Source organism: Macrotis lagotis, chromosome 1 (genome assembly GCF_037893015.1).
Source record: "Macrotis lagotis isolate mMagLag1 chromosome 1, bilby.v1.9.chrom.fasta, whole genome shotgun sequence".
Lineage (NCBI taxonomy): Eukaryota > Metazoa > Chordata > Mammalia > Peramelemorphia > Peramelidae > Macrotis > Macrotis lagotis.
The window spans coordinates 456940068-456962479 of record NC_133658.1 but is presented as its reverse complement, the minus strand read 5'-3'; the positions used below and the strand labels follow the sequence as shown (position 1 = coordinate 456962479).

The 22412-nt window shown below is 38.5% G+C and overlaps 2 protein-coding genes and 1 long non-coding RNA gene across 4 annotated transcripts in view; 2 read left to right on the top strand and 1 right to left on the bottom strand.

The window, feature by feature from the left end:
- The window catches only part of C1H5orf24 (chromosome 1 C5orf24 homolog), a 73829-nt gene extending 61702 nt beyond the window's left edge, over positions 1-12127 (top strand). The window contains exon 6 of one of the 2 annotated variants that reach the window (XM_074213529.1): positions 10119-12127. In XM_074213529.1, coding sequence (XP_074069630.1) covers positions 10119-10315 — 197 coding nt within the window. In that variant the 3' untranslated portion in view covers positions 10316-12127. The remainder of the gene's footprint in view (positions 1-10118) is intronic. The other variant, XM_074213530.1, reaches the window with a different exon arrangement.
- A 909-nt stretch (positions 12128-13036) lies between these two features.
- Positions 13037-21125, bottom strand: LOC141506614 (uncharacterized). The gene is made up of 3 exons (XR_012473926.1): positions 18405-21125; positions 16156-16192; positions 13037-14936 (listed from the first exon to the last, which is right to left on the bottom strand). It is a non-coding gene; the product is annotated as an uncharacterized LOC141506614 (long non-coding RNA).
- An 83-nt stretch (positions 21126-21208) lies between these two features.
- Positions 21209-22412, top strand: part of PCBD2 (pterin-4 alpha-carbinolamine dehydratase 2) — a 75082-nt gene continuing 73878 nt past the window's right edge. The window contains exon 1 of the mRNA XM_074213526.1: positions 21209-21326. Within this exon, the coding sequence (XP_074069627.1) occupies positions 21246-21326 (81 nt within the window). The 5' untranslated portion in view covers positions 21209-21245. The remainder of the gene's footprint in view (positions 21327-22412) is intronic.

The following is a 22412-nucleotide window of genomic DNA, read 5'->3' as shown; positions in this document are numbered from 1 at the left end:
AGCACCTTATGATTTCCCTTTCCTGTTTATCTTATACTTTCTTGAGTCTTTTATTTGAAAGTTGAATTTTCTGTTCAGCTCTGGTCTTTTCATCAGAAAAGTTTGAGAGCTCCCTATTTCATTGAATGTCCATCATTTCCCCTAAAAGTATATGCTCAATTTTGTTGTTGGTGATTCTTGGTTGTAATCCAGTCTTTTTTTTGCCTTCCAGAATATAATATTCTAAGCACTATGATTCTTTAATGTAAACTGCTAAATCTTGTGTTACCTTGACTGTGGCTCTACAATACTTGAATTGCTTCTTTCTGGGTGCTTATAGTATTTTCTCCTTAAAATGGAGCTTTGAAATTTGGCTATAATATTCTTGAGATCTCTTTCAGGAAGTAATTTTTGGATTCATTCAATTTCTATTTTACCCTCTGCTTCTTGAATATTAGGACAGTTTTCCCTGATAATTTCTTGAAAGATGATTTCTAGGCTCTTTTTGGTCATTGACTTTCAGGAAGTCCAGTATTTTTAAATGATCTTTCTTGAATCTATTTTCTAGGTTCATTGTTTTTCCAATAAATATTTCACCTTGTCTATTTTTAAGGTATTCTTCTCCTCATTGACTTTTTTTTTTAAAGATCTTATTAACATTTTGTTTTCCAATTACATACAATAGTAGTATCTACCTATCATTTTTTGTAAGGTTTTGTATTTTACAATTTTTCCCCTACCTTCCCTTCCCCCTCCCAAAAGCTGTTTGATAGTCTTTACATTGTTTCTGTGCTATATGTTGATTGAAATTGAATGTATTATAAGAGTAAATATAAGAATAAACATAACCCTCTCCCCCAAGAAGATTAGAAACCTGAAGAATAGAGGGGGGGGAAGTACTTTAGTCTATGTTCAGATTTCAATGGCTCTGTTTCTGGGGTGATTTACTTTCTTTATTATAAGTTCACTAGAGAAGTTGCTTCAACATTTTCCCCACAGTTGCTATTATTAGCTGTACCTCCACTCTCATTTCCTCCCCACTCTCATTTATTCTATTCTCTCTCTCTCCTTTCATCCTGGCCCTGTCCAAAAGTGTGTTGTATCTTGAGTACCTCTCCCACAATTTTCCCTCTATCACCTATTCCCCCCTCCCCCCCCCATTTCCCCTTTCCCATCCCTTCTTATTTTTATAGATTTCCTTATCCTATTAAGTGTGTATGTTATTTCCTCTCTGAGCCATCTCTGATGTGAATGAAGGCTCACTCATTCCCCCTTTCCACTCCATTGAAAAAGCTTTTTCTTGATTCTTATGTGAAGTTTCTTAACTTCTTCATCTCCTTTCCCTTCCTCCTTTCCTTTATCACCCATTGACTCCATCTTTTTTGCTGTATTACACTGTTATATTCCGCTCCTTCCTGTGTCCTTTCTATATATGCTCCTAACAGCTCTTATAAATGAGAAAGTTCATATGGGTTATCAATATCTTCTTCCCATGCAGGAATACAAACAGTTCAGTATTGAGTTCCTCATAGTTAGTTCTCTCTTCCACCGCCTCTATGGTTCACCAGAGAGATCAAACTTTCTGTTCAGCTCTGGTTGTTTCAGTAGGAAAGTTTGAAAGTCCTTCATTTCATTGAAAGTCCATCTTTTCCCCTGAAAGAGGCTGTTCAGTTTTGATTCTAGGTTGTAAACCAAGATCCTTTGCCTTCTAGAATATTATATTCCAATCCCTAGGAGCCCTTAATGTAGATGGTGCCAGATCCTGGGTAATCCTGACAATAAAGTCACAATAGTTGGACTGCTTATTTCTGGCAGCTTTTGGTATTTTCTCTTTGATTTGAGAGTTTTGGAATTTGTCTATAATATTCCTGGAAGTTTTTCTTTAGGGATCTCTTTCAGGAGGTAACTGATGAATTCTCTCGATTTCTATTTTACCCTCTGCTTCTAGGATCTCATTTTGCTATTATTTCTTTTTTTTTAGGTTTTTGTAAGGCAAACGAGGTTAAGTGGCTTGCCCAAGGCCACACAGCTAGGTAATTATTAAGTGTCTGAGACCGGATTTGAACCCAGGTACTCCTGACTCCAGGGCCGGTGCTTTATCCACTATGCCACCTAGCCGCCCTATTATTTCTTGAAAAATGAAGTCTAGACTCTTCTCCTGATTGTGGCTTTCAGATAGCCCAATAATTTTTAAATTATTTCTTCTGGATCTGTTTTTGAGGTCGGTTGTTTTTCCAATGAGATACTTCACATTTTCTTCTAATTTTTGGCTTTTTGGAAAAGTTTTATTTCTTCCTGCTTTCTTGCAGATTCATCAGCTTCCTTTTGTTCCATTTTGCATTTGAAGGTGTTATTTTCTTCAGAGAGCTTTTTTATCTCCTTTTCCAGCTGGCCAATTCTGCTTTTTAAGGCATTCTTCTCCTCATTTGCCTTTTGTTTTGCTTTTTCCATTAGGCCTAAACTTGTTTTTAACATTATTTTCTTCAGCATTTTTTTGTATATCTTTCACCAAGCTGTTGATTTGGTTTTCATGATTTTTCTGCTTCTCTCATTTCTCCTCCCAATTTTTTCTTCATCTCCCTTGATTGCTTTTCAAAGTCTTTTGAGCTTATCCACAGTCTGAGCCCATTTTCTATTTTTTCTTGGAGGTTTTAGATATGGAAGCTTTGATTGTTATCATCTGAGTATGTGTTTTGATCTTCCATGGGACTAAAGTAATTATGGTCAGATTTTTCTTTTTCTGTTGTTCACTCATTTCCTCAACCCAAGACTAGTTTACAGCACTTCTAAGGCTTTTGGGTTTTTTTTTGGCGGGGGGATACCCCACTGGGACCTTTTTTCCTTGAAGTTATCTTGAACTGGGAAAATGTATCACTTAGTCTTTCTGTGGGTTTTACCCCTCTAAATTTTGGCCAGAGCCATTAATTTGTTGACTTTTGGAGTTTGGGGGGGAAGGAGTTCCCAGGAAATGCTGCCTTCACATTGCCATCTTTGGTCCACCCCTCCTCATTGACTTTTTGTACCTCTTGCCATTTGCCCTTCTGTTTTTTTTTAAGGCATTATTTTCTTCAGTTTTTTTTTTGTGTGTGTGTATCTCCTTCAGCAAGCTGTTGACTCATTTTTCATGATTTTTTTTGAATTCATGATTTTCTTATATCGCTTTCATTTCTCTTCTCAATTTTTCCTTTATCTCCTTTACTTGATTTTTTTTTTAGGTTTTTTTTGTAAGGCAAATGGAGTTAAGTGGCTTGCCCAAGGCCACACAGGTAGTTATTAAGTGTCTGAGACCGGATTTGAACCCAGGTACTCCTGACTCCAGGGCTGGTGCTTTATCCACTATGCCACCTAGGTGCCCCTATTTGATTTTCAAAATCCTATTTGAGCTCTTCCATTTTGCATTTTCCTTGGAAGTTTTGGGTATAGGACCTTTGACTTCGTTATCTTTGTTATCTGAGTGTTTTTGATCTTGGCACCATAGTCATTTTCTAAGGTCAGAATTTTTTTTGTTTGTTTATTTTCCCAGTCTTTTTACTTAATTTTAATTCTTTGTTAAAATAGGATACTACTACCAATTTAGAGGATGCACAGTTCCAAACTTTATGCAATTGTTTTCAGAGATTCTTCTAGGGACCTACAAGTTTTCATTTCTTCCAAGGTGGTATGATTTAATGAGTGGTATGTTTACTGCTTTCATGGTTTATGCTCTGGTCTGTGAGTGACCACAAGTACTCCTTTCTGCCCTGGGACTGTGAGGGGAGGGTTCCCTGTTCCACTGTTGCTGCAAACTCTCTGGTGTGCCTCTTCTTCTTTGGACTGCCTCCCCAAGACTTGGACCTGGACCTGAGTATGGGCAAAGCATCAGAGTCCTGCCTCAGTGCTAGCAAAGTCTCCTCTAATCTCTCCAGTTTTTCGACACCCTTACAGTAGGCTGAGAAACAGCTGCTGCCCCTGCTGATTCAGTAGCTCCTAATGCCTACTTCTGGTTTGGGCTGGTGCAGCCTGTTCTGGACTGTGTTCCACTCTCACCCCAGTGACCTTCTAAGTTGTTTTTGGTGTTTCAACCCACTGAAAGGTCTGTAAATTGCCTCTCTGCTGCTTCTGGTTTGCTGGGCTGCCAATCTTGGCCTGGCCTGTGCTCCATTCTCACACTGGTACAACAGATCTTTCCTGCTGATTTTCTAAGTTGTCTTGGCCTAGAAAATTGTATCTCTCCACCTTTTTGTGGGTTCTGCCTTTCTAGAATTTATTTAAATCATTGTTTAAAGTATTTGGAGAGGTTTGGGGGAGAGCTTAGATGAAGCCCTGCCTTTTATTATTCTTGACATCTTGGCTTTTCATCTTTTAAAACATGTTTGCTCTATATGGATTTAATCTGCTATAAAATATTGTGAAAGCCTACCTGTTCCTTAGGTTAGGAAAATAGGCATATGTGTTGACAGTTATTATTTTTTCAATGTCTTTTCTGGTATAATAGGATCTGGGATTTTTTTTTTTCCTTGTGTTGGTATCTTCTTTGACATTTGAGAATTAATCTCTTAAAGCCTTAAAAGTCATTATAGACCTTCTTTATATGTTCTTGGTTTAGTCTTATCTTTGTCTTTTGTAATTCCATTTCTTCTTCATGTAACATTTAGCCAGTTGTGATGTGAGAATCCAATGTTAGTTCTCTGTCATCAACAGAGTTCACTAACAATAACAAATTGTATAGTTGGCTATACCAAAAAAACCCCTTTGTACAAATATTTTCCATTTCTTTGAATCATTTTCCAGATTCATTCTTATAGATCCTCTGATGTAATTTGCTTCTCTGAGGCTTTACATAATCTTACTTTTCCTCCAAGTGCTTGTTAATTTTCTTAAGAGGTGATATTGTCTTCCACTCTTTGTCAAATTTATACTGCAATTCAGTCATTTTTAGTCATGTCAGACTCTTTGTGAACCATGCCATTTTCTTGGCAGAGATACTGGTGCGGTTTACCATTTCCTTCCCTTAATTCACTTTGCAGATAAGGAAATTGAGGCAAATAGAGTTAAATGGTAAGTATCTGAGTAGGCATATTTGAACTCGGGTCTTCCTGACTGAAGACCTGGCATTCTGTCTATAGCACCACCTAACTTCCAAGTTTAAATTAAACCAGGGCTGTTCAGAAATGCGGCCCACAGTGCAATTTTATGTGGCTCCCTTGTAAATGAAGCTGAGCTACTGCAGAACTCTCACTAAAATGGCAATATATCAAGATATGTTGTCTATTTTTTTCAATAAAATCTTTAAAAGTATTGTTGGACAACCCTGATCTAAACCTTTGTTGCTGGCCTGGGTGGACTCTGCTCTTTTGATCTTTTTAGAGTGATTTATTTGCATTAGTTAAAGCTTCCTTAAAAGAAGGTAGTCATTTGTATTGATCTTTTTATTTGGTGTCAATAAACAGCTTGTTATAATAGACCAGATTTTTTCCAACTCCCTATCATCTTTTCATTTTTATTCTAATTTGGTATTATTGATAGTGATTTTTGTTTTTGTCTCCTATAAGGGTAAAGGGTTATTTTGTGTTGATAAAAATATTTCATTTTTGGGTCCTGTTTTGGTACTTGTTCTCTTCAGTTACTACCTTTATTTAATGTTTTATTTTTTCTCAATTATATGTAAAAACAATTTTTAACATTCCTTTAAAAATTTTTTGAGTTCTAAATTCTTTTCCTCTTTCTTACCCTTCCTCCATTGCATATTTCCATATTAGTCATGTTGTGAAAGAAAACACAAGACAAAAAAAAAATAAAAATAGAAACATGCTTCTCTCCGCATTCAGACTCCATCATTTCTTTCTCTAGAGGTGCATAGCATTTTTCATTTTAAGTCCTTCAGAGTTGTCTTGTATGTTGTATTTTTGAGAATACATTTACAGTTAGTCATTTACAGTATTGCTGGTAATTGTATACTATTTCTCTTGAAAATATTCTTGATATATGTGTGAGGCTTCTAGATAGTTTACAAGCTTTTTTCATTTGTCTTGGATCCTATACTCCTTCAATTTTTTTTTTGTTATCCATTCCTGTACTTACCTTTGTATTGAAGTCACCAAATATTAAAGTATATTTTGATTCTGTTTGGGGAATTTTCTTATGATATTTGTTGATTACCTTTTCATGCTGTATGCCAGGGACTGTCATTTATTCTCATTGCCAAATACGATTTCTGGTATTGTAGTGAAGATATTAAAAATTGCTTAACAAAGGAGTTATCTTAACGGTGGCTTTTTTAGGTTGGAAACCTGATTTTAAATTTTTTGTTCTATTTTTATTGATGCTTTTTGATGTTACATTATCATAATTTTCATCCTAGTCCTTCCTTGCCCCAAACAGGAATATGGTTGGTCACTGTACTGATCACAGTTGTTAAGTCTTTCAGAAGTGTTTGTTTTTAGTGTTATTATGTAAATAAATTATTTTCCTAATTCTGCTAACTCAGTTGTATTGATTCATACAGGTTTTCCCAGGTTTCTCTGAAACTTTTTAGTGATTTCTTAAGGCACTATAATATTCCATTATAAAGTCATATGCCCTAATTTGTCATTCTTGAATTGATGGATACTCTCTTGGTTTCTAGTTTTTTGCCACAACAAAGAGAAGTAATTTAAATATTCTTGTACAGAAAGATCCTTTTCCACTTTCTTTGATCTTTTTTGGGGCATAGGCCTGAATAGTACTATTGCTGGATCAACATATGCAGGTTAGTGACTTGAGGCATAGTTGCAAATGGCTTTCCAGAATGGCTAGACCAATTCGTAGCTGTACCAACAGTGTTCATTAACATCCCCTGTTTCTTTTGCACATTAGTTATCTTTGTCAAATCTGATGGGTGAGACGAAACCTTAGTTGCTTAGTTTGCATTTCTCTGATTTGCAGTATCTTTTCATATATTTGTTGATCATTTGGATTTCTTCCTTTGAAAACTAAACTTCCTGTTCATATCCTTTGACTTTTTATTTGCTAGGCAATAACTTGGAAACATGAATGAGTATGGAGAACTGAGAGGGTGAGGAGGAAATGGTCAGGAGCAAGTGAGAGAAGCATGAGAAAAGGAACAGTGCCTGTTAGAGAGTATTGTTAGGGTTCTTTGGTGGTCAGAAGATGAAATGTGAACTGATTGATAGGATCCTAGATTTAGAATGAAGAGGAGTCATCTACTTAGAGGTCATCTACTAAAACTTTTCATAACTGGTAAATTGAGTTGAAATTTTCATTGAAAAAATGAAAATTTTTTTAATCAGTAGAAACCTAATAAACTTGAGTATGATTATGTTTGGCATTTTATCATGCATTATGTATATTTTATCAGGAACTCATTTTTAAACCTGACTCTCAAAGTTTTGGCAAATGCATTTCAATAATTCTGTCCTTAGGAAAAGTGTCTTGATTTCTTTCCCCTGGCCAAATGAAAATTTTAATCCCTCAATTTCCCACAAAGCCCGTAATTCTTAAAATTTTTTTTATTCTATTATTAAACTTTTCTTTCTATTACTCTTTTTCCTCCTGTCTCTCCTTCCCTCAAAGATGAAAGAGAACAAAATCCTTAATAATAAACACAGTTAAGCAAAACAAATTCCCATGTTGAAAATGTCTAAAAATGTATAATCTCATTCTGTGTATTAGTCTAAAACCTCTCTGGACTTTTTCATTCTTGATCCTTTGGAATCCTGGTTGATCATTGCATTGATTCTTTTTTTTTAAGGCTTTTTTTTTTTTATAAGGCAAATGGGGTTAAGTGGCTTGCTCAAGGCTACACAGACATTGATTCTTTCTGAATCAATTCTGAAATCCCTTGATGCTTTTTTGAAAAGAATACATATGTTAAATTCTTGGAACTTTGAACATCTAATTGAAGAATTAAGATCTGAGTTTTACCTTTTTTGAAATCAGGATTTTTTTGTTTATTTTTTCAGTGTTATACATACTGGTAATAGGACCTGGCTTTTGTACTTAAAAGGGAAAAAAAAACCCATGCATACATTTTATTCAAAAGTTTGGAAACAATGAGAACAGAAATGTGAGATTATATATTTTGGGGTAGGCAATCCAGTCTAATGGAAGCAGCAAGCCACCCTGAGGAGAAAACATGGGCCGGTCAATCAAAATCCAGTTCCCATGTATCTGCTTTCTCAGACTCAGGTGGAGGTAGTCCAAGATCCAAGAACATTAGAACCTTATTTTTTTTTTTTGAGGTTTTTGCAAGGCAAATGGGGTTAAGTGGCTTGCCCAAGGCCACACAGCTAGGTAATTATTAAGTGTTTGAGACCAGATTTGAACCCAGGTACTCCTGACTCCAAGGCCAGTGCTTTATCTACTACGCCACCTAGCCGTCCCCCCCCTTTTTTTTTAAGTTTTTTTGCAAGGCAATGGGGTAAAGTGGCTTGCCCAAGGCCACATGGCTAGGTAAATTATTAAGTGTCTGAGGCCAGATTTGAACTCAGGTACTCCTGACTCCAAGACCAGTGCTCTATCCACTATGCCACCTAGTCCCCCACCCTTTTTTTAAATAAAGATTTTATTTATTTTGAGTTTTACAATTTTTCCCCTGATTTTACTTCCCTCCCCACCCCCCACAGAAGGCAGTTTGTCACTTTACATTGTTTCCATGTTATACATTGATCCAAATTGAATGTGATGAGAGAGAAATCATATCCTTAAGGAAGAAACAAAGTATAAGAGATAGCAAGATCAGATAATACGATATTAGTTTTTTTTTTAGGATTAAAGGTAATATAGTCCTTGGTCTTTGTTCAAACTCCACAGTTTTCTCTCCATTGCAGAGAACTCCAAATTGTCCTTGGAATGAGCGAGTCCATCACAGTTGATCATCACTCCCATGTTGCTGTTAGGGTGTGCAATGTCCCTCTGGTTCTGCTCATCTCACTCAGCATCAGTTCATTCAAATTCCTCCAGGATTCCCTGAATTCCCATCCCTCCTGGTTTCTAATAGAACAATAGTGTTCCAGGACATACATATACCATAGTTTTCCAAGCCATTCCCCAGTGGAAGGACATTTACTTGATTGCCAGTTCTTTGCCACCATAAACAGGGCTACTATAAATATTTATGTACAAGTGATGTTTTTACCCTTTTTCATCATCTCTTCAGGGTATAGAACCAGTAGTGGTATTGCTGGATCAAAGGGTGTGCACATTTTTGTTGCCCTTTGGGTGTAGTAGAACCTTATTCTTGCTTCCAGTTCAGAGGCATATCTCTATGGGACCACTTTCCTTGTCATTTCTAGCATCTACTTCTGACTTTGTGCCAGGGAGGCTAAGACTGGCAACCCCAAAGCCAGGGGAGGTATGACCTGGCAAATGCTACTATGGGTACTGCAGCCCCTTCCTCCTCTGCTGCCACAGCTGTGGAAGACTTGAAACATGAAGTGTTTGAAAGTCCTTGACCCTGTCATATGGTTCAGTAGTAGAAACATTAGAAACATTATCTACATTAATGAACTTGCATTGCTATCTGCTTTTGCTGAAGTACAAAGAACATAAAGATTGCTCTTTTTAAATTTTTTCTGAGCTTGGTATATATAGTTTTTCTTTTTTGTGTTTGTGCTCCTTAGGAGCAGGTTTTCTCTTGCTGTTTTCTTTCTATCTCCAGCATAATGTTTTGCATATAATAAGTGCTTAATAAATGTTTTTTTCCTTGATTCATTCATGGATACCTTAGAGGTTAACTAATTTGACTCCCCCAAAACAGAATCTTTGCTCCACGATATCCCTGATATTTTTATTTAAGAGTACAGATGAAAAGTCTGCAGAGACAGTCATACTATTGAAATGGAATATAAGCAAATTCTTCTGATAAATTTGCTTTTTAAAAACAGTCATGTATATTTGCTCAGAAAGCAAAATAAAATGGTATTTTAGCTTTTGAGAAGTTGGATATTTTTATTCAATAATTATGTGGTATAGAGAGAAAGGCAAGTTCTCTAATGGAAGTTTTAAGAACTACAGAAATAGAAAAAGTTATTTCATATGAATTCTGTCCTTTTTTAAAGCTAGTCTTTTCATTTGAATATCCTACCGAATCTTTGGTTAAATTCATGTGGGGAGACATTTTTTTCATCTGCCAAATACTGACTCATCAATTTTGCTTTTAGGGATAGAAGCCAAGAATGATGTGGCAGTGACTGAAGATGACCAAATAGGCCCTCTCCCCAGCACTTTGGTGAAAAGTGTGGATTGGTTGCTTGTGTTTTCCTTATTCTTTTTAGTTAGTTTTATTATGTATGCTACTGTTCGGACTGAAAATATTCGATGGCTAATTCCAGGACAAGAACATGAGCATCCAGAGTAATAATAGACTAAAAGATGAAACTGTATATAATTTCAGTCTTTGCTTTTATAAAATTTATGCTGAAATTTCATTGTTTTCCATGAATTATATTTAACTTAGGTTAAAATGATTTTTCATTTGAGTTATTGAATGTGTAAAAAAAATCATGCTAGTGTTGTATACTAGTGTTTCAATAAACATGAAGAAATTCAGAAAAATTGTTTTTATTTTTTATTGCTTGGACCTAAAATTTTAAAAAATTCAGTTTTAAGTGTGAAAAACTATTGTGTATACAGAAGCAAATGAACACAGTAACCTAGTGTTTGATAAACTTAAAGATCTCAACTATTGGGGTAAGGACTCATTGACAAAAAATTGTTAGAGAAACTGTCTGGCAGAGGCTAACAATTTACACTGTTTAACAAAATAAGCTCAAATTGGTATATGATTTAGACAGGCTATCAAAAGCAAAATAGTAGAGAATAGATTGGGGACCAAGGCAAAGAGATTCAGGAGGCTCATGGGAGGTAAAATGGATGATTTTGTTACAAAATTAAAAAGTTTTTACACAAACAAAACGAGTGTAGTTCAAATTAGAAGAAAAGCAGGAAACTGGGGGAAAGTCCTTTACATCAAATTTTTCTGTTAAAGGTCTCAGTTTTAGAAGATATAGGGAACTGAGACATAATTATATGAATAGGTGGTTTTCAGAGGAAAGAAATTTTAAGATTTCAATAGCCATATATAAAAAAATGCTCAATTTCACAAGTAGAAAAGTGCAGATTAAAATAATTTTGAGGTTACTATCACACACCCATCAGATTGGCCAAAATGACAGGAAAGGAAAATGACAAAAGTTGGAAGGAATGTGGGAAAACTAATGCTCTGTTGGTGGTACTGTAAATTAGTTCAACCCTTCTGGAAGGCAATTTAGAACTATGACTCAAAACTCTTAAATCCCCACAAAGGAAAAGGACCCTTATATATATTGGAGCTCCATTTCTGGTGAAAAAGAATTGACAATTTAGGGAATACGTATCAATTGAAGAATGGTTGAACAAATTATGTATATGAATGTGATATAAGAAAATGAAAGGGAAGGTTTCCCAGAAACCCTCTTTAAACTGGTGCAGAGTGAAGTGAGAAGTGCCAGGAGAACAATTTATACAATAATAGAAAGTTGTAAAAAATACCGAACTCTTGAAGCCGTAGTAACTGATCAACACAATAACCAACCACAGTTCCAGAGGACCTATGATGAAATAAGCTGTCTGTCACCAGATAGAGAAGTGACGAATTCAGAATACAGACTGAAAACAAATTTACTTTTTTTTGAACATGGGTAATGTGGAAATTTATTTTGCATGTCTATATATATTTGTAATGGGTTATATTTTTCTTGTCAATGGATAGTGGAGGGAAAGGAAGAAAGAAAATTCAGAACTGAAAATAAAATTGAATAAAAAGGCTTTTGAAATGATTAAATAATGAATAGATGCCCAGACATTGTCTTTTGTTTTTGCAAGATAATGGGGTTAAGTAACTTGCCCAAGGTCACACAGCTAGATAATTATTGTCTAAGGCAGGATTTGAACTCAAGTCCTTCTGACTCCAGGGCCGGTTCTCTATCTACTGTGCCATCTAGTTGCCCCAGCATTGTCTTTTGAAAGCAAAAATCCTGTAGTTTCAAAGTCTACAACTGTTCTTTTATGGTAAGATTTTCCAGAAATGAAAATTTAATTGTAACTTCCCAAGTAACAGTGTGTTGTTGCATGTCTTTCCTTCTGGAACAATAAAGAGCTAAAATTATTAGGTCCTGATTGCTTTTCCTTTGTGATCATTACTCAAGATCAATAATTAGTATTTATCTGCTGAAAAACAAAGTGAGTCAGCAGGACTCTGGGTAAGGCAAAAGAGTAAACAAATCTGATCTTCACACCAAATTATGTTTATTACTGGTTTCCAAATATTATAAATCAACAGAATCCCTACTTTGTGCTAATACTACTTAACTAGCTTTAATTTCCTGGTTTAACTTTGGTCCATGGGATTTATTATTTCATAGGATATGTACTCTGTCCGACAATTAGTTTTATTCTCTGCTGCTTGATCTTTTCTGTTAATGTTAATCTCAATATGACCAAACCAACATTATTTTTTGACATACATGATTTAGAAACCTAATGAATTTGGTTAAAAATGAACAATATATTTGCTAAAGATGATAAACTAATAGCTTACAATCAAAGATTTAGAACTGGATGGGACTTTAGAGGCTATCTCTAGTCCTATTTCCTCATTTTACAGAAGAGCAAACTGAGGACTAAAAAAGGTAACTAACATGCCTGAGATCACAAAATGTGATCGTGCTAAGATTTAAACCCAAGTCCTTTGACCAGATTTCAGACTACTTTCTACTGACTTCCATGTTGCTGCTTTTCATTCATCCCTACGTGTTATTTATGTCACCTATAAGTAACCAAAGTTTGCAAGTCAACTATATATAAGATCGAAAATATCTTTTAAACTGGGGTCAGAACAAAAGGCAAATCCCCAGCCCTCAAGGAACTCACATTATATTTAGAGAGATAATATATAAGTAACTGGATATATCTAAGGTATGCAATCTTAGAGAGGAAAGCATGATGACAATTGGCAATTCCTTACATCCTTTTGCCATAATCAAGAATGACTAGCTATATGAAAGCTTTTAAATCTTGGAGGAATATAATAAATACTCGAGGTCAGCAACATTGACTATAGCCTCTATAATATTTTCCTATGGTTTTCTTTCGAGTACATTATTACACTCAAAATTTCACTGATTTTGGAATAAATAATGTCAGTCTAGTGAGAAATCAATTATGGGATATTTTGAGAAAAAGAGCTTTATTTCAAGGTTACGTGGTAATTGCCACTAACTTCTAAGCGCAAATAAAAAAATAAATTTGTTCTTCATTTTTCTTCAGACCCCTTATGACTGCAATTGGGATTTTCTTGGCAAAGATAGTGGAGTAGCTTGCTGTTTCCTTCTCCAGTTCATTTTACAGTTGAGGAACTAAGGTAGACAAGGTTGTTTGTTTTTTTTTTTTAAATTTTGAGTTTTACAATTTTACCCCTAATCTTACTTCCCTCCCCCTAACCCCCACAGAAGGCAATTCTGTCTTTACATTGTTTCCATGGTATACATTGATCCAAATTGAACATGATGAGAGAAATCATATCCTTAAGGAAGAAACAAAGTATAAGAGCAAGATCAGACAATAAGATATCAGCTTTTTTTTTTCTCCTAAATTAAAGGTAATAGTCCTTGGTCTTTGTTCAAACTCCATGGTTCTTTATCTGGATACAGATGGTATTCTCCATTACAGACAGCCCCAAATTGTCCCTGATTGTTGCACTGATGGAATGAGTGAGTCCATCAAGGTTGATTATTGCCCCTATGTTGCTGTTAGGATGTACAGTGTTTTTCTGGTTCTGCTCATCTCACTCAGCATTAGTTCATGCAAATTCCTCCAGGCTTCCCTGATTTCCCATCCCTCCTGCTTTCTAATAGAACAATAGTGTTCCATGACATACATGTACCATTTTGCTAAGCCATTCCCCAATTGAAGGACATTTACTTGATTTCCAATTCTTTGCCCCAACACAGGACTGCTATGAATATTTTTGTACAAGTGATGTTTTTACCCTTTTTCATTATCACTTCAGGGTATAAACCCAGTAGTGGTATTGCTGGATCAAAGGGTATGCACATTTTTGTTACCCCTTTGGGTATAGTTCCAAATTTCTCTCCAGAAAGGTTGGATGAGTTCACAGCTCCACCAACAATGTAATAGTGTCCCAGAGTTCCCACAACCCTTCCAACAATGATCATTGTCCTTTCTGGTCATACTGGCCAGTCTGAGAGGTATGAGGTGGTACCTCAGAGAAACTTTAATTTGCATTTCTCTAATAAGTAATGATTTACAGCAATTTTTCATATGATTGGATTGCTTTGATCTCATCTGTAAATTGTAAGGCAGACAAGGTTAAGTAACTTGTCCAGGGTCACAAAGCTAAGTGTCTGGTCAGATTTGAACTTATTCCTGATTTTAGGCCTATTACTTTATCCAGTGTACCACCTGGCTGTCCATAAAAAGGGAAGCAATGAATGAATAACCATAAAAGGATAAACTGCTTGCATTCTAATATTGGAAATGATAATTTTATTTCCCCCCACCCCCACCCCGGCGGCCTATCATCATCAGAAGTCATAAAGGAATCCAAGTAGACAAACTTACGGTGGTGGTTTTGTTAGGGAAAGGGAGACAAAAAATAATACACTGGGGCTGGGAGGAGATGGGAGATGATAATGTTTGTCCTTCATTTTCGAAGAAGACACTACATCAGGGGTGATGCCATGATAAGCACGTGAATTGAATTTGAGAAAGGGGGGTGCTATGCTAAATCACCAGCTTCACTTTCTTCTCCAGTCATCTGAGTCAGGTGACCAGATATGAATCAGGATGGGTGGAGATGGTCCTAGATTCTGGGCAATCTGGGTTAAGTGATTTCACATAGCTACCAGGAGTCATGTGTTTGAGGCTGGATTCGAACTCATGTCCTTTCTCCAAGACCAGTGCTCTATCCACTGCACCACCTAGAAGAGAAGGAAAGGGAACAAAAGCGATAACTGGATATTTCACATAATTGGCAAGGAATATATGAATATATATTTGTATGAAAATATAGTTATATATAATTATATAGAAGTATACAGAGGATGTAAGTATATATGGTATACTATTTGAACATATAATTCTATATAAGTATTTTATAGAAATGTCAGTTTATATAGCATCTACTATATATATACATATATAATTATGTAAATATATATTCTTTTAGCAGGTTATTATAATCAGGTTTTAATCCCGAGTTGTTGGTAATGTTGCCTGATTATAATAATAATATATCATAATAATAATAAGCTGCTAAAAATTAAATAAAACAAAATAAAAATGAATAAACAAAGCAAAAAGAACCTGACCATAGCTAGCTATTTTGATGTAAACAAAGATCTGGGTTCATTTGCAGAGGAAGGTAATGAGGTTTTTAAAAAAAAAGCCACTCTGGGGTGGCTAGGTGGTGCAGTGGATAGAGCACCGACCCAGAAGTCAGGAGTACCTGAGTTCAAATCAGGGCTCAGACAATAATTACCTAGCTATGTGGCCTTGGCCAAGACACTTAACCCCATTGCCTTGCAAAAACCTTAAAAAAAGAAAGCCACTCCTACCCCAAAGAGTAATGCCAAATGGTTACAAGCCTATAAAAAGTTCTTAGAAGAACTTAAAAAGGAATTAAAAGAGATTGAGGAAAATTATGAAAACAATCCAATTAGAAAAAGAGATCCAAAACCTTAAGGAAGAAAATAATTCATCGAAAATTAGAATTGGGCAAGAGGAACTGAATGACATAAAAAACAAGAAATAAAAAAAACAAAAAACTGAACATCTTTTTATTGAAAAAACTGATCTGTAGAACAGATTGAGGAGAGACAATAAAAGAATTGTTGAACTACCTAAAGTTATCAAAAAAATTACAAGAAATTATTAAGGAAAATTGCCCTCAAGTTCTAGAAGTAAAGTAGAAATAGAAAGACAATCTGCCATTCACCATCAGAAAGTGAAGCTAGGAGGAAATAGCATAGGAGTAATAGCATAGACAAGATTCAAAACTGAGAAACAGAAAATGCAAGCAATAAGAAAAAAAGCAATTTTAATACTGCAGAGATGGTCAGGATTTCACAAGACCTACCTAGCAGCTTCACTAAAAGACTGTATGTAGGTCTTGGAACATTTGAAGCAAGAATAGCTTACCCAGCAAAGTATAGTCCTAAATGAAATGAGTGTAATCCTAAATGGAAAAAAAAAGACACTTGGTGAGATTTTTCAGATTGTTGTGACAAAGACAAGAACTCATTGGAAAATTCAATATAAAAAAACCAGAATAAATATAAAGAAAAATTAAAGACTAATTATAAGGCACTAATAAGGTCAAATCGTTTGCTTCTTTAATTAGAAAATGTTAGCAGGATTCTTAAAACTGTCATCATTAGTAGTTTGAAAGAAAGGTTGGGGCTGAATTGTGTGATGATGATGAAGTCTGGACACTGGTAATGAGCTATGGTTCTAATAGTGAAAGAATTTCACAACTGAAGACTCAGAATGATAGGGACAGATAACTTTTATTTTGTAGGTGCAAGGTTATTGCATGTGGGCTTTCTCCCTAATGGATAAGCAGGGGAAAAGCTAGGATTTATAGAGGGGCACAAGGGGTGCTGGGTAAGATGTAGGGGTTGGTGCAGACCTAATGTAAAGGATTATTTCAATATATTCAGGGGTAACAAAGGCTCAATTTGGGAAATAAAGAGCTAACAGTTATTATTTTGGGTTGCTGCCTCTTTCCCAGTCCTTGTGGGATCCTCCCAGAGGTAACTGAGAGACAAGAGTACACAGGAGGCTGTTATCAATTTAAGGTCTGATATAAGGGAGGACTTTTCTCAGGACTGTTTCTCATAGAATAGCAAGGAATATTACAAAAGCATTTCTCAGAGTAACAAAATCAGCATAGCTCATGATGTAGTCTACAATAGACTCAGAATTTAACTGCTTTTTGACTAGCAATTCTAAAAAACAAAACTGGCTAAGAAGAGGTAATGAGCAACTATTTCTTTTTTATTTTTTAAATTTATTTTTTATTCTCATTTTGTACAAATGTTTTTTTACATTAATAAAATATTGTTGTTTACAAGTAAACAAAATACCCCTCCTCCCTCATGAATATAGATAGACTTGCTTAGGTGAAAAAAGTAAAGGGGAGAGAAAAAATTAAAATAAAAAAATAATAGTAATAATTGTAGGTATGGCCAGGTGGGGCAATGGACGAAGCACCAGCCCTGGAGCCATGAGCACTCGAGTCCATATCCAGCCTCGTAAACCCAACAATCACCCAGCTGTGTGACATGCAAGCCACCCGATCCCCACTGCCCTGCACAAACCAAAAAAAAGAAAGGGAAAAAAAGACCCAAAATAAAATAAAATAGTAATAATAGTAGGGGTGGCTGGGTGGCAGACAAAGCATTGGCCCTTGAGCCAGGAGCACCTGGGTCCAAATCCGGCCCCAGACACCCAAAGATCACCCCCGCTATGTGGCCCCAGGCAGGCCATCCAGCCCTACTTGCCCTGCACCCTCCCCCAAATAATCATAACAAAAAATGTGCTTCAGTCTTTGTTCCAACACCAACAACTCTGTCATGGGTGGATCTCATTCTTTATGATAAGTCCATCACAAAAGTTATTTCCATATTTTTCCACCATTGCCATTGCTGATCGCAACTCCCTCCTTTCTTATTTCTCCACTACCATGTACTCTATTTTCTCTCTCCTTTCACTCTGACTCTGCTGTAGGGTCGCTGAGTGGCACAGCAGACAGATCCCTGGTCCTGGGGCCAAGAAGCCCTGAGCCCCCATACCACCCCTTAGGCCCAGAATCCACCTGGCCCTATGGTCCTGGGTAGGCCTTCCAATCCCAGCCCCTTGCAAGAAGTAAGAAAGAAAATGTGTTATATCTGGCCACTCTTCCCCCATGGGCCATCCTCTCCTCCTTTATTCACATCCCCACCTCTTCCCCCTGCTTTCCCCTCCTTCTTACTCCAGATGTCTATACCCCATTGAGTATATATGCTGTTTCCTCTCCTAGCCATCTCTGATGAGAGCAAAGGTTCCCTCATTCCCTCTTGCCTCCCCACTTCCATATCATTGCAATAGCTCATTGTAATAAAAAAAAATCTTATTATGTGAAATATCTTGGACTATTCCCCCTCTACTTTTTCTTTCTCTCATTCCATTTCCCTTTTTTTCTATTGACTCCATTTTTACACCATATTTTATCTTCGAATTCAGCTTTCTCCTGTGCTTCAACTATAAAAGCTCTCTCTACCTGCTCTATTAACTGAGAAGGTTCATATGAGTATTATCAGTGTCATTTTTCTATGCAGGAATACATGCAGTTCATCCTCATTAAGTCCCTCATATTTCCCCCCTCTCCTCCAATCTCCATGCTTCACCTGAGTCCTGTATCTGAAGATCAAACCTTCTGTTCAGCTCTGGCCATTCCAAAAGGAACCTTTGAAATTCCCCTGGTTCATTGAAAGTCCATCTTTTTCCCTGGAAGAGGACATTCAGCCTTGCTGGGTAGTTCATTCTTGGCTGCATTCTAAGCTCTTTTGCCTTCCGGTATATTGTATTCCAAGCCCTATGAGCTTCCAATGTAGCTGCTGCTAAGTCCTGTATGATCCTGACTGCAGCTCCACAATATTTGAACTGTGTCCTTCTGGCTGCTTGTAATATTTTCTCTTTGACTTGGGAGTTCTGGAACTTGGCTATAATATTCCTAGGGGTTGGTTTTTTTGGGATCTCTTTCTCGGGGGGGATCGCTGGATTCTCTCCATTTCTATTTTGCCCTCTGCTTCTAGAATATCAGGGCAATTTTCCTGTAGTAATTCTTTGAAAATGATGTCAAGGTTCTTTTCCTGATCATGACTTTCAGGTATTCCAATAATTTTAAAGTTATCTTTCCTAAGGCTGTTTTCCATATCAGTTGTTTTTCAATGAGATATTTCACATTTTCTTCTAATTTTTCATTTTTTTGGTTTTGAAGCATTGATTCCTGATTTCTGGTAAATTCATCAATCTCCCTGAATTCTATTCTTTGTCTGAAGGATTTGTTCTCCTCAGAGAGTTTTCTTACCTCTTTTTCCATCTGGCCAATTTTGCTTTTTAAAGCATTCTTCTCCTCAATAACTTTTTGAACTGTTTTATCCATTTGACCTAAGCTGGTTTTTAGCATGCTATTTTCTTCAGTATTTTTTTGGATTTCCTTGACTAAGCTGCTGACTTCATTTTCATGTTTTTCCTGCATCTCCTTTCTTTTTCCAGTTTTTCTTCCAACTCCCTCATTTGATTTTCAAAATCTTTTTTAAGCTCTATCATAGCCTGAGCCCAATTTCTGTTTTTCTTGGAGTCTTTAGATGCAGGAGCTTGTGCTTCCTCATCTTCAGACTGATCCTTTTTGGGCTCATTTGCAAAATATTTCTCAATAGTCTTCCTTTTGTTTCTTTGCTTGCTTATTTTCCCAGCCTGGGCCTGGTTTTGGGGCGCTTCCTGAGCTTTTGGGACACTCCCACAAGGGTCTCAGTGTGTGAGGCTCTGTCCTCCCTCCTGGTCTGTGAATGACCATAAGTGCCCCCCTCTGCCAAGGGGCTGATGTGGGGGGGCTGCTGTTCTATGGGGGTGCCTAGACTGTGATCAGGTTCTGAATGTGGTCAGAGCCCCAGAGTCCTGTTCCAGGGGCAGAGGACAGAGCTCTGCAGTCTCTCTCCAATCCCCTCCCTCAGCTCAATGGGCTCATGCCCTGGGGGCTCCTGCTTACTGGCTCTGCCTGCTTCTGTTTCCTGGATCCGGGCTGGGGAAAGAGGATGCTGCTTGCTGTGTGCCCCGAGGGCTGGGCTCCATGTGCTCGCTCTGGCAGAGGTCCCCGCTGTTCCCCCACTTTGTGCCCGGTGCTCCTTGGGGTGCAGCTCAGGAGACTCCCCCGCTGCTGTGAGCTTCGGCTCCCAGCGCCCTGGGGCTGCCTCCGGGAGGCTGAGGTTCTTTGGCTCTGGCGGGCCGCCCCTCCAGTCCCGGGGAGCAGAGCCTTTCTGCTCTTTTCCAGGTTACCTTGAGTAGGAGAACTGCCTCACCGGGTCCCTTTGTGGGTTCTGTCTCTCAAAAGTTTAGTTAGAGTCCTTAGCTGATGAATTTTATCAGAGAGCTCCTAAGACTTGATCCCTTCTTGTCGCCATCTCGGCTCCGCCAATGAGCAACTATTTCATAAAAATGAAGTGTGAAAGGAAGAAATGAAACAGGAAGCAGGTAGGGGTGGAGGGCTGGTAATGACTGTAACGTTTCTTTGAATCTGGGTTGGAGAAGAAACAAGACATGTATGTGTATCTGGAGGGATGGGTATAGGAGTCTTCTGGACTTGTAGAGGGGGACATGATGGGGAGGGGCTTTTAGGAGGGTAGGGAAGAAGATAAGGAAGGAACTTTTAGAAGGGTGTGTAGATTAAGCAATTATATAAGAATATCTGAGGAATCATTTGGTTAAAGTATGCAAAGTATTTGGTTAGAATGATCTTACTTAGGAATTTAAACTCAGGCAGAATGTCTTTCCTAATAAAAATTATTCTACCAAGTTTCAAGCCACATTAAAAGTTTATGTTCTATATAAATAGAATATGAAGAAAATAAATACAAATATTCAGAAAATCATGTACTTTTCTACAGTGTGTGCGGTATATGATATAAGCACAGAATTGTATTTAAGAATATATTTTATAGAATGACTATAAATAAAAATGTATATAATATAAAGAGAATAATAAACATAGAGTTCGCTGGGCCTCTGGGTGTGAGAGATTCCAAACGGAATCGTTAAGGAATTCATCCCGGCGGAGCGGCGGTGTGAGGAAGACGCGGAGACACCTGCTGGTCTCAGTCGCCCGGGACTGCGCAGGCGCGGCGGGAGGGCCTGGGCAATGGCCGCCCGAGCTGGCGGAGCTTCTCCGAGCCCGGACCCGGCTCTTGGAGAGAGCTGGCGTTTCCTTCTCTGTCAATAAAGTGATTTCCGCGCGTGGTCCCGGCCCGAAGGGTCCCGCCACCAGGCCCGACGCCCGCCGCAGCCGTGGGCCCGAGCCTCCCGGGATCCCCCGTTGGAGGAGCTGCGCGAGGGCCGGCGGGGCGCAGGGCGGCGCAGGGCGGCGCAGGGCGGCGCAGGGCGGCGCAGGGCGGCGCAGGGCGCCAGCGCCCACGCTCAGGCAGCTCGCGGGCCGCCCCGGGGCGGGGCTGCAGCGCGGGGCCCTGCCGGCCATGGCGCTGCGACTCCGGGGGCCGCTCCTGCGCGCGCTCCTGCGCTCCCGTCAGCGCGGCTGCCGGACCCTTTCAGCCATGGTGCGTGAGTGAGGCGGCGAGGGCGGGCGGCCTCCGGGGCGAGGGGGCGCGCTCGGGGCGCGAGCGCGGGAGGCGCCGGGGCCTCCGGGGGCCGCTCCCGCCTCCCAGAGGCCTCCGGGCATGCGCGCCGGCTTCCCTCCCTCCCGTCCCCGCGTGGGGGGCGCAGCAGGCCCGGCCTGGGGCCTGCACTCGCCGGCGCGCGAGTCGGCAGCGCCCGCCCCGGGGCTCCTGGGGCTGGGGGCCTCACGGTCGGCTCCCCAAGTCCGGTCACAAGCGATCTCTCTCAGCCTCCCGGGCCCCGAGGAAAGGCCCCGCCGGGCCCCTGCCAGAACCAGATTCAGGCAGCTCTGGCTAAGTCTGACGCGTTTTAGGGCTGAGTGTATCGCAGCCTTGCTAACAAATGTTTCTGAAACAGACGAGTTTTCGTCAGTTTTCCTTCTTTTGACATATGAAAACTCCACGCCCAGACCCTCACTGTATAAAAGCCCACCCTTTCTGATGGATTATTAACGTGGTTGCGCGTAGTTTTTAACATCTCTTGGGGGGGGGGGTAATGTCAATATTGCTCAAGTGATATATATTTTATGCACATAGACTTAGCTGTATGCACACATTTACACACACATGCCCCTCCACCTATCTGTCTATCATCTTTTACATTCCTGCCAATGTACTTTGTGTTGTCTAAAGCTATTCTTAACATTTTCCTTTCCCTCAGTGGTTACCAATTATTCCCAACCCAGACCTTAGTTTATACCACCACCTGGTGGTGAAAGAGAATTTAGACGTGGCATATCTTGTCTTTCACAAACGACATTCAGGTAACTGTGTTTTTACAGTCGATGGAAAAGCAGACGGAATCCGACAGACCATTGTACTTGCTGCTTCTTTATTATAGAAAAATCCTATTATGTAGAACAAAACACCGACTTGCCTCATGCGTGTTTAACATGTTTCATGCAAGTTAAATTTATGCATCAAAGCTTGTAAAAACAATGAGAACTTTGATGACTTTAATTATTCGTTTCATTTGAGGCATAAATTAGGGACATAAATGCTTTTTTACTGCCACAGAAGATGTCCTGT